The sequence below is a fragment of the Solea senegalensis genome, linkage group LG4 (assembly GCF_019176455.1).
Source record: "Solea senegalensis isolate Sse05_10M linkage group LG4, IFAPA_SoseM_1, whole genome shotgun sequence".
Taxonomy (NCBI): domain Eukaryota; kingdom Metazoa; phylum Chordata; class Actinopteri; order Pleuronectiformes; family Soleidae; genus Solea; species Solea senegalensis.
The window spans coordinates 26,540,783-26,552,915 of NC_058024.1; the positions used below are offsets into that span (position 1 = coordinate 26,540,783).

Genomic DNA, 12,133 nt, shown 5'->3' on the forward strand with positions numbered 1-12,133 from the left:
TCCCTGGTTTAATCCAGTGCAGTCACCTGACCTTGAAATGACATTTTCATTCCCTTCAACATCTTAATAACTTAGATTATGTGACAAAACAGAAAAAGCTGCCACACAAATAGAGACCGTGTAGATGAATGATGTCCAAAGACTGGGTCGAGGCCCACAGATGTTTTTTTGGGGGTCCCCAAACAAAGAATTTTTCCCAACTTTTATTTAAGATTTATGTGTATAGGGTTACAAAAAACAAAGCATGCATAAAATGAAGTTGTAACATGTTTTGGAAGATGTGTTAGGTTTTACAGATATGGCTGTAAATGACTCACTACATTCGTTCTAGTCACGATTTATATTGTGATTTGCATCACGATAGTTTAAAAAGTGGGGAAAAATAGGGCTGCAACCACTTGGAGATGATTAATCGATTACCAAATTAATCAATTTGAAGGTTTTTTTAATAATTAAAACAAGTTTCTCGTATTTTTCAGCTTCTTAAATGTCAATATTTCCTGGTTTTTGAACAACATCATTTCCAGGTTTGGGAAACACTGATCAACACTTTTCAGCATATTATGGACCAAACAACTAATTCATTCATGGACAAAATAATGGACAGATGAATTGATTATGAAAGAAATGGTTGGTTGCAGCCCTGACAGAAAGTAACCCATGAAGAAAGGAAACATTTCTAATGTTTTTTTGTGAATTAGAGAGGTTATATTTGGATTAACCTGAAAACAACTCCTGTCTGTTGAGATTTTCATCGTTTCATCATTAAACTGCATCTTGTTCTTGAACAAAATGTTTGTTGTGCAAATCTTTAGAAAGGTTTGAACAGTGACTGTTAAAAACAAATTCTTTCATTTCTTTTATTTAAGGTCAGGGTTGATGAGGAAGTTCAAGCCTAAGCTCTTCAATAAAATTCACAGATTCCACTTTCTGCCACATGTTTTTTTGAATCCTTTTAACCACTGATGTTTTACCTTTTCTATTCTGAATATTTGCATGAATTATATATTTCTATGTAGTTGAACGTTAGCTAAAAGATGACATTGCTGACAGCATATTTATCTATTTAGCTAGCCAGCTTAAAGTTAGCTCAAATATTACATTACTGGCAACATATTTATTTAGCTAGCTAGTTGAAAGTTAGCACAAAAATGACATTACCGGCAGCATATTTAGCTATCTATTTGTTTAGCTAAAATATGACATTCTGGATAACACATTTATCTATTTAGCTAGCTAGTTAAAAAGTTAGCTTAAAGATTACTGACACCATATTTAGCAATCGATTTAGCTGGCTAGCTGAAAGTTAGCTAAACGATAACATTGCTGACAACATAAGCTAGCAAGCTTTTGGTTAGCTAAAATATGACATTCTGGAAAACACATTTATCTATTTAGCTAGCTAGTTAAAAAGTTAGCTTAAGAAAGTTAGTTAAAGATTACTGACAACATATTTAGCAATCTATTTGAAAGTTAGCTAAAAGATGACATTGCTGAAAACATTAATCCATCGCTTGAGCTTTAGATTACATTCTGGAAAACATATTTATCTATGTAGCTGGCTAGCTGAACGTTAGCAGAAATATGACTTTCCTGATAACATATCTATTCATGTGCCTTGCTATAATAAAGCTTTACAAATAAAAACAAGTTAAAAGACATAAAACACACAAAAAAAACATGAGCAGGATCAACCAGAACAAACAATAAAAATTTGATTCAGGAAAAATCTGGAAATACAGAACGATAAGCTAATGACCACATTTGTAGCTATATTTTTTACTTTTAAAACAAATGATAGGTTCAGTTTTAGGAGAAGAAAATAGACTGGATTAAAAAACAACAAAACAGAGTTATTTTATTGTTTCACAGTTAAAAACCAGCATCATTGGTACGAACATGAAACAAGGCGTCGCTCCTTTTACAGAATCACACACTAAAAACATGCAGATTCACAAAGAAGGGTTTTAACGACACACACACATATGTATATATATATATTTGTTTGTTTATATCTTATCGCTTCATTTCTGTTACGGAACATTCAAACAATTCCTCACATTCATCATTGTTTCACATTTAAAGTGGACTATTTTATTTTTCAGTGAAATGTAAAAACACGGGTCACGTTATGACGTGTTTTCATCGTAAGTGCAGTTTCACACTGTTCACCAGTCACTGTGCTCTTCACAACACGAGGAAGACCTCTAATCCTTATTCATCTCTTTCATTCATCTCTGATTCATCTTTAATCAAATGTAATAATAATAACATGGCCGTAATTTTGAGAATTTCCTCTTTTTGTTACTAATCCGGTAACTGGCAAATATTTTTTTCTGAAGTCCTGAAAACATGTGAAAGTACAAATTCCAAAAGTCATCATGACTCAAACAAAACAACTTTGACCTCTGACCTCATGCACCAAAGGAACCTCATGGGAGTTTGAATAAATACTACTTTTTACATTTAATGTCTTAAAATGACATTTAAAGACTTTTGAATGTCATTTACATCTAATAGATTTAAAACTCATAATTTCACTCTATAATTATGGAGGATTACGGCCATATGTGAAAAGGATTTTGTAAACAAAAGTCACAATTCTTTCTATTTGCTTTGTTTGTTTTTGAAAGATATATTCACATGTGGCCCTAATCCTCTTCAGTAGATATTTCACCCCAACAGCCCCACTACCACAGAGTGAAATATTAAATTCATTCAAAATGATGTTTTTACAATTGTGTCTGTCTCAATCGTGATATTGCGTGAGAGACACTGCTGTGATGGCGCCACCTGCTGCATGATGTGTTTATTGTGTACATTCACTGGGTCTTGGAGTAAAATGCTACTGCTGTGTGTTATATTTGTGCATATATACTTTATTTGTATTGATATATTATGATATCTATCTATCTATCTTTCTCTATATAAAGAGTAGAACCTTAGTTTGTGGTGGATAGTTCTTTTGTAGTATGTGTGATCTTTACTGGATTGGTGTAACCCTGGATCCTCTTCTTCCAAAGCAGCATGAGGATGTGACGTGATTAATGAGTTTAATCTCAGGGTCAACAGTCTGCACTGCTGCTGAAGTGTCCTTGACTAAGAGTTCTGAATCCCGAACAGCGCCCGGCACACACTGTGACCTTTGAACTCCTCTTGCAAGGAGGTAGGACGCAAGACGCAAAGACACGAAGACACGAATGGACACAACACAAACGAGTTAAAGTGACAAACAAGAGTCTGAAGATATCACAGATTTTAAGATCTTCTATCATCTCCCTCTGCAACAGTCTGAGCTCCAGTGTTCTGCTGCGTCGACCACGCCCACCTCCACACAAAGACTACGTCCGTACTGTCATATGAAAACCTAATCCTAATTCAGATGTTTTTAATCCTCTGAGTTTTCAGGTTGAAAAAGGTTGAGATAAAGTCATTTATACAGTATTTATACATTCCACTGTGACATTTAGAATTGATTCAAATTGAACTCAATGTGTAGGAGTGTGAACGTCGCCACAGATTCACGATTTCTCCTCCTCTTTCTGATTGTTTTTAAGAAACATACGATTCTCAGAGACGGAAACAAGAATCGACCGCGTAAAACAACATGTTCTCGCCCTGGAAATCCACGTCCTCATCTGGTTTCTCCTTTCTACTCCGACCTCCATGACCTTGTGAAAAAGGTACAAGAGTGTAGTGTTTGAAATGGGAAAATGAGTCTGATACGAGTGTCGTTGTGGAGAATCCAAAACTCTCCCGTTTATCCTCTCCCTCCTTCTTTGTCCTCACAAGGACTTTCCACGACATCCGAGAACTGCTCCGCCGACAATCCTCGATATAAATAGACTATTTCTCTGGTAACAGAGTCGACAGAATAAAGATTGATTTCCCGTGTCTTTAGCTGAGGCGTCACAGAGGAACCGGAACATGATTTAGCTCTCTTCTCTCTTCTGTCGTCGTCTCATGTGGTTTTTGGTTTAATGAACTTGTGAGTTCATTAAAGAGTCAAAGCTTAGACTTTCAACCTACTTTTCTTCTCTGTCTCTTTACATGTTTACATTCACACGCTGAGCAGTTTGACTCAGTTAATGTACAACACAGAGCGTCAGGTTGCTCAAAAGTTCAAAATCCGTTCTTCATTATTCACCAGCAGTGAATTCACCATTTTCCTCTAAATGTATTTAAATTTAAACCCAATTTACAATTGACTGACGTTGTAAACCGAGTGAGAAGCAGACGCTCATTTTCCTATTGACTTTACATTAAATCAGAGTTCCTTCTGCAACCAGCCAAGTTGCCCCCTGGTGGCTATTTAGTGTACTTTCACTTCCTACTTGGCTTCAGGAAGAACCAAACTGGCAAGACTACGTAAATTCGCCCCCTAGTGGCTAAATGCTACTTCCTGGGCTTCACTTTTTAAACCGGGAGACTACGTCCATTTGACAGTTTATAGTGAAACCAAAAAAACTTCTTTGTGAAAATATGTGTCGTGTCATTCAAGCTAATGGTCACACTTGAATGTAGCACTTGAAGTTAGCCTCAGGTAATCAGTGGCAGTGTTTACGCGCATAAGGTGAGTTCACTTTTATAGCACATTTAAATGTTGTGTTTATATTTCTAAAACAATAAGTAGAGTTACAGTATAACAGGGCTGTAACTCAGTTGTTTTCTCAGTTGTAAAAATTTGTTGTTTGGTCCATAAAATATCAGAAAACCTCAAATCAAAAGTGTTCATTCTTAATGATTTCCTTGTTAATATGGAGCAAAGAAACCAGAAAATATTCCCATTTAAGAAGCTGAAAAACCAGGGAACCTGTTTGAATTATTTAAAAAAAACACTCAAACGGATGAATTCATAATTGAGGAATTGTTGCAGCCGTAAAGTAGAGACAAATCGACACGACAAATCTCATCGCATTCAGTGTGGACTTTTCTTTTCTTACTCAAGGACACATCAACATTCTTTTGATGAAAAAGGTTCTCCACATACGTAAACTCTGTCATTTCTTTTTTAAAACAATCAATCTACAGTTAAAAACAATGATTAGCTCCAGTGCTAATATCTACAAACCGTTATATTCTATTAATCTACCACTAAATAAAACTGATACCAGTTGAATTCCGTATGTTTGTTGCGATCACAATTAATAAGATGCGAGTAGAAATAGTAAATTAGCGATGAGTTTTCCTCATCTTGCATATTTGGCTTAGTGTGTGTTAGCGTTGGCTTCTGCTGGCCCTCCGTGTCAGAGCAGTCAAAGGCCGACTATATTTAAGTATTTACGGATATATTAAGTAGTACTGCCTTAAGTACATTTAAGACCTTTAACAGACGTATGATGACGTTGTGTGTTTGTGTGTGTGCGTAGCTACATAAACGTTAGCTAACTGGCTAACTACACAGAGCTTATAATACATTAGCGTTATAATATTAGCGTAGAAACACTTAACAGCGTGTGTTTCGTTGATAAGGCATAATTGTATCCTTACTTGACATAAATGAACATCATGACATTTACATAGAGTACAAATAATATAGTTGGCGCTGCGTCGTTAACGGTTCCTTCTGCTCAAAACTAGCTTCTTTCGTCTGCAAAAAACAGAGACCTCACTTTCACACTTGTTTTGTTTTCTAAATGAAGACATTGTCGTTTTCTATCCATTACCACGTCATTTAAGTTGAATTTCTTTGGATTTTATGGCATAGTTTTAACCTTCAATTACGTCATTAGCTTAAATTGTTAACCTCTTCAACAGCAGTGAGCGTCACGAACGATAGGATTTTTAAATGTTTGAATGTGAATATTCATGAATATTTACTTACAGAGAAACACTGACACTGTGGAGGTGTGGTGATGCTAGCAGACGCTGCTAATGAGCAAACATGAGGCAACACCTTTGGTTCCCTGTACGAGACGGTGACTGTGTGACATGATGCTGAGGTTTTTGTCGGATTCATTTATAGCAACAGTTCATACGTTGAAAAAGAAAAAAGTGAGAAGTTGACTTTCGCACCTCCACTTTACAGACTTCCTGGTCTAAACGTGTCTCTTATTCTCACCGTCTGTCTGTCTGTCTGTCTTTCTGTCTGTCTGTCGCTGCGAGATTTTAAACACAAACTAAACCGTTTTTTCCCAGAACAGTTGGCAAAATTGTTTTTAAAACCACATGTTGGTGAAAATAATAATCGCCTACAAATGGCTTGAAAATGACATTAGTGTTCTTCGACTGACAATGCCGATGGTTTCTGGGTCATTTTTAACACCCTTTAACTGAGCAGTGATTCATTTCTCTCCAGCACCTCTCAGTCTGTCACCGCAGTGAAATCATTCCTTCCTGTCACTGCATTGATATTTGCTCAATAATGTTTGTCCTTGGTGGTGAATAAAAGCCCATTTTGCTGCCGCACTTTAAAATATCGAACATTTACGTTCAGTCAGTCAGTCAGTCATCATCTAACTGCTTTATCCTCCACCAGAGGGTCGCGGGGGGTGCTGTGCCAATCTCAGCTACATCGGGCGATAGGCGGGGTACACCCTGGACAGTTCACCAGTCCATCGCAGGGCCACACACAACTAGAGACAAACAACCATTCACTCTCACACTCACTCCTACGGTCAATTTAGAGTGTCCAATTTACCTAATCCCCACATTGCATGTTTTTGGACTGTGGACGTTCAGTTAGGCAAAAATTTGACCATAACCTTGCATTGCATCGGTAGCCTGAAGGATATAAACCACTCACTCTCCCGCACCAAATTCCATAGAGAAAATCACCATTTTTAGCTCAATAGGAATCAAGCTGGTCTACTGCAAAGAATTAAAGAATATATCCTTTTTACGGTTTTCAGATTTTACGATAAGATTTTAAATTGAAATTTCTAATGATTTATTTAAGAATACAACATTGATATGACAAGAAGAGTTGCACTGAAAACCACATGAGAATTTAAGCAGCTTTCACAAACACCGTCTCAGTGTGAATCCGTATGGTTAATTACAGCCGTGAAGCTCAGTCAAGGAGAAGAAGCTAAATAGCTAACGAGCTAATGAGCTCCATTTCTCACTGGTGCTGTTGGTATACTGTAAATGTCACAGTGGAATAAAATATTCCATATATTTGAACAAATGTTGCTCAGGTTATTTGTTAGGGTTCGACTTTGCATCACACTGTGTTTTTCATGAAGTCATAAACTCTTACTCTCTGCCGTGTCGGACACGACTGTGTTACCGTTCATCTTGTGATTATTGGGATTTGAAACGTGTCAGCGTTTACTTTCAAGACGAAGGAAACGACACCGGAGAATTAATCTTGTCGTGCTTTCAAATGGGCCTCGTGTTTATCAGAACTGGTGTTGAACGTGACACGCTTCACGTTCAGATGGTAAAGCTTGAGGACACTGTCGCTAGGCTACAGCAACGCTAACTATATGTAAGTAGCAGAGCAGCGTCAGCCCTAGCTTAGAAGCAAGACTTAGCTTCGAGTTGAACGCTCCATGTAGGTGGTTTGACTGGTTAGCATCTTTGCTGGAATATTACCGAGTAGAGTCGAGTTGTGTAGAGCTGTGTAGAGCTGTGTAGAGCTGTGTAGAGAGTTGTGTAGAGCTGTGTAGAGTTGTGTAGAGCTGTGTAGAGAGTTGTGTAGAGCTAGAACTGTATAAAGAGAAACGTGCCTGTGTATTAGTGTTAGCTAGAATGTGTACCCTCTTGAACTTTCCACCTCAGATGTGGTGACCATGGTTTTGGAGGGACTGTGTAGAGCGTGTAGAGCTGTGTAGAGAGTTGTGTAGAGCTGTGTAGAGTTGTGTAGAGCTGTGTAGAGAGTTGTGTAGAGCTAGAACTGTATAAAGGAAACGTGCCATTAGTGTTAGCTAAATGTTACCCTCTTGAACTTTCCACCTCAGATGTGGTGACCATGGTTTTGGGGGACGCGGGGACGTGGGGACACGGGGGACACTCTGTGCTTTTCTGAAAAACATACTGGGATTTTGTACAGGAACTCTAATCCACACAGCCACAGGTTTACCTCTGGTCTTCTACTTCATCGACCCCTCCTCTGTCGAACTAATTCAAACATCCCTTGGGATCGATTAGAATAAATAATCCATGAACCCACTTTACGTACACCCCAAAACGCGGGGGTTAAAGCTGGGTCGCTTCACCCGAAAGCCTTGAGCTTCTCCTGTCAGCACAGATGGAGGACCTGCACGTCCCCATTCTGCCACAGAGCGCTAACACAGAGGAAGGTGAAACCGCAGAACTCGGCTAAATGACTCCAAGTGCAGCTGAAGAAGAAGAGGAAGCAGCCGCAGTGGGGAGGAGTCTGCTTGGTCCCGGTTCTGATTCTGAATTTGAGTCACAGCTCGGCCCCGATTGTATGTTATTTCCATTCTGTGCTTGTCCCACCAAAAGCTCCTCACCCCCGGCCTCAGCTCCACCTGCCTCTCCCGTCGCCAGCTGCTTCAGCCTCAGATTGATGGAGCCGTACGTCCTCTTGGGTCGAACAAACGCCACCCTGCGGCGGTACATCTCTCCCCGGCAGATGGAAACCATGAGCAGCACGGACAGGAACATCCCGCCCAGCGTCAGCAGGCCCAGACCGGCGATGATGCACTTGTCCAGGTGTGCGCCCAGCTCGGCGTAGTACATCTCCAGCTTCTCCATCTGGCGAGCCGACACCGAGTCCGGGTCGACTTTGGCCTCTCTGGGGATGGTGTAGGCGATGACGACCAGGACGATCCCGCCCACCAGGAACACCAGGGCGAAGATGAAGCCGTAGTCGGCAGAGTGGTCTTCAGGAGGATTCCGCTCGGTGAAGTCCTGTCCATCCTCGTGCTCGCCGCTGCCGACGCCGTCCTCCTCGTCGTACGACTGAGGACAGAGCTCGCGATGCTGCTGCTGAAGGACGAGAGAAGAACAAGAGACATGAAACATATGAAGATGGAGAGAAGACGAGGAGATAAGAAAGAAAGATTCACTTCAAGACACGAGTCAACGTTACGTTCCAGTTCAAACCGGTCCGACCTTGTTGCTGCTTGAAGTTGAGGGCTGACAGGTCGCTGACTCTGTCGCCTCCTGCTGGTGGATTTGCTCTTCGTCCTGCTGGAAGGACGCGTTTTCAAAGCCGTGGGCGGCGCAGCTCACTGTGGCCGCCGTCTGACACGCACCTCGCCGGTCTGCTCCGCCCCTCAGCTCCCGGAGCTCTACGGCGTCGAATGAGGTCTCCATGGAAACCTGTGGGATGTGCTCATGTCTTCACCAAACTCTCCATCTGTGCATCACTGAACGACAAGTGATGGGAATGAGACAAAATAAGACAATATTAATGTGTGATAACCATTTATTACCGTTATTATTCGTCATATTTTGTTTTCTATCAACAGTTCATTCATCGTCGTGGTAAGAGTTTTAATTTAATCTGCAGGTGTCTGACAGGTCTGACAGATGAATGAACTCATTTCATATGCAACAGACTCAGGTTTGCCTCACTTTCACTCTCCTGCACCAAAGTCCACGGAGAAAACCAGTGATTTGACATCACACACACCGGAGTTGTTGAGATGTGAAGTTCAAATGTGATATTTTGTGACTTTGGCGTTTGAAATCCTTAGTTCTGCGTTACCTCAGTGACACAAAGTGACCACATGAGGCAGCAGAGGACCAGCAGCATTTTCTCTGTAGACTTTGCTGTGGGAGAGGGAGTGGTTCACAAACTTCAGTTTCTGGTGGGAAAAGGACATTTTGTCCCCACAACATGAGTAATACACCTGGGTCACAGACGTCTCACCTTGACCACTGGTGTCCATCTCCCCCTCCTCTCTTCATCTTCTCTCTGTTTTGGGTCAGAGGAGAATTAAAGAATGACATCACACTTCTCTCCTTTCTCCTCCTGAGAAGTCGTCTGTGCAGCTGCTCCGTCTCCATCGCTCCCTCCACTGACACAGGGAGCCACAGAGTGTGTCCTCACACTGATGTGTGAGGACGTGAGGACGTGAGGACGTGACGACGTGACCTTGTGATGCACCCGTGTGTCCAAAACCTGGAGACACTCCATGTGTATACATGTGTTTCTGGCGTAAACAGGACCAGTAGCCCTCATGGAGACCAAAACCTGCTCCTAATGAGGCAGAACCTCATCTTACCTCACTTATCACAAACACTTACCTTAAAACAACTATGGCGACAGGTGACATCTTAAGGACAGGTTTACCAAACTCACACATAGAGAAAATCAATGTTTTTAGCTTCACAGAGACACAGGAGCTCGTGCTACTGCTGCCTCATGTGGTCACTTTGTGCCACTGAGGTAAATCTGAACGAAGGATTTCAAACACAGAAGAAGACATTTGGACTGACTAATGGAGGCGGCAGTGGATCATCAATCTATGGACTTTAGTGCGGGGGGAGTGAGCGGTTTGAAAAGACACACAAACTCTAGTTTCCGTGTCACAGTGAGTTAAACCGACAAAATCTATTGTAAAGACGTCACCGAGTCTGTTGTACAGCGACGAAAACCCCTGAACTAACCCTTTAAAGTTAAGGATAAGGCTTTGTTTAAGCACAGCTGAACACACCTTTGTGTGTGTTCTTGTATTTGTCACCTCTTTAGGACCTTTTCTGTCATAAACACTGACCTCGTCAGGACTAGTAGTCCTCATGGAGACCACATCCTAGTCCTAATGAGGCAGAACCTCATTTTCTGAGGAACTGGTTAGGTTTGGGACTAAGATTTGTGTGTGTGTGTGTGCGTGTCACCTCTTTAGGACCTTTTCTGTCATAAACAGTAGTACCAGTAGTCCTCACCAAAACCTGGTCCTAATGAGGCAGAACCTCGTTTTCTGAGGATTCAAATGAATGGAAGTCAAAGTAGTCCTCAGAGATATAGCCGCACAAACACCTGTGTGTGTGTGTTCTTGTATGTGTGGCCTCCTGAGGACTAAAAGTGTCTGGTCCTCATGTCTTTAAAGGGCTTTTTTTAAGGTAAGGGTTAAAGGCAGGCACTTAGTTGTGATGGTTAAGGTAAGGGTTAGGGGCTGGGGAATGCATTATGTCTATGATGTGTCCTCAGTAAGGTATAAAAACAAGTGTGTGTGTGTGTGTGCGTGTGTGTGTGAGATGGTATCAGGATGAGCAGGGACAGATAACCTCCACACCGACTCACACCTCATTCATTACCCCGGCCTGAAGGCTGATAAGGCGGACTGAGAGCGAGGGGAGAGCCGGAATCTGCGGAGGATGATGATGATGATGATGATGATGGTCGTAACCCAGCGACGCTGAGAGACGGTGGTTTTTCCGGTAGAGATGAAGGGTGGAAACACCGGGGATGGATTCGATTTCCAGGCAGAGACGGAGACAGAATCCACCTGAACACGCACCGCTGAACACAAACCGAGCTCATCGATGAGACATCGATGACATATGGACGGAGGGTCGATTGATTTGGATAAATAAATAAATAAATAAGAGACACGGAGTCTTACCTGGCGATGAAGCCGCGACCGCGACCGAGCAGGAACCAGGATCAGGATCAGAGAGAGAGAGAGAGAGAGAGAGAGAGAGCGAGAGAGAGAGAGAGAGAGTGATCTGATCATGCGCAAAAGCAGAGCTGCTGCCACACACACACACACACTCAGAAATAAACAAATAAACACAGAAAATGTGAATTAAAGCAGATTTTTCTCCTGTTTTTAAAGTACATTAGTATGTAATTATTAGCTTTATATCAACCCGGGTCTAATATTAGTATTAGTCACACTCATAGCGCTAAGCCGTGAAATGTCATCTTTTAGCAAGCTACAAATATATATATATATATATATATTTATATATATATGTATATATAAAACTTTCAAATTGTTCACCTACATCCTATATTTTCAATGCACTACATGCAAAGTATTTTTTTTAGCAGCCACATTGACTTTTTTTGGTAACGATAAACAAACATAAAACACAAGATAAGTAAAAAATACACCTATAATACAATAAATAAATATATAAATAATAATGCTGTATTACACTTACCGTGGAATTGTCCATTTAGGGTCAATTTCAAAAACTTTAAAGGACCTTGAATTTTTTTCAAGGATTTCATGGACCCATTGTGGTAGGAGACATTTACCTCAATATC

At 40.8% G+C, this 12,133-nt stretch overlaps 2 protein-coding genes across 8 annotated transcripts in view; one reads left to right on the forward strand and one right to left on the reverse strand.

The window, feature by feature from the left end:
• psmf1 (proteasome inhibitor subunit 1) overlaps nt 1-931 on the forward strand; it is a 6,242-nt gene extending 5,311 nt beyond the window's left edge. Inside the window, exon 7 of the mRNA XM_044023403.1 lies at nt 1-931. This exon is cut by the window's left edge and continues 173 nt beyond it. The gene's annotated coding sequence lies outside the window, so the exon portion shown is untranslated.
• A 6,861-nt stretch (nt 932-7,792) lies between these two features.
• Nucleotides 7,793-11,730, reverse strand: tmem74b (transmembrane protein 74B). Of its 7 annotated transcripts, none has more exons than XM_044024370.1 (5): nt 11,484-11,730; nt 11,176-11,380; nt 9,490-9,832; nt 9,025-9,281; nt 7,793-8,895 (listed from the first exon to the last, which is right to left on the reverse strand). In XM_044024370.1, exons 4-5 carry the CDS (start codon nt 9,226-9,228, stop codon nt 8,266-8,268), a joined length of 834 nt encoding a protein of 277 aa, XP_043880305.1. In that variant the 5' UTR covers nt 9,229-9,281; nt 9,490-9,832; nt 11,176-11,380; nt 11,484-11,730; the 3' UTR covers nt 7,793-8,265. The 7 variants fall into 7 exon arrangements, with proteins under 7 accessions (XP_043880305.1, XP_043880298.1, XP_043880300.1 ...); XM_044024363.1 differs by having other exon boundaries at nt 7,793-8,898; nt 11,484-11,728; XM_044024365.1 differs by lacking the exon at nt 9,490-9,832 and having other exon boundaries at nt 7,793-8,898; nt 11,484-11,728.
• Nucleotides 11,731-12,133: the final 403 nt, after the last annotated feature.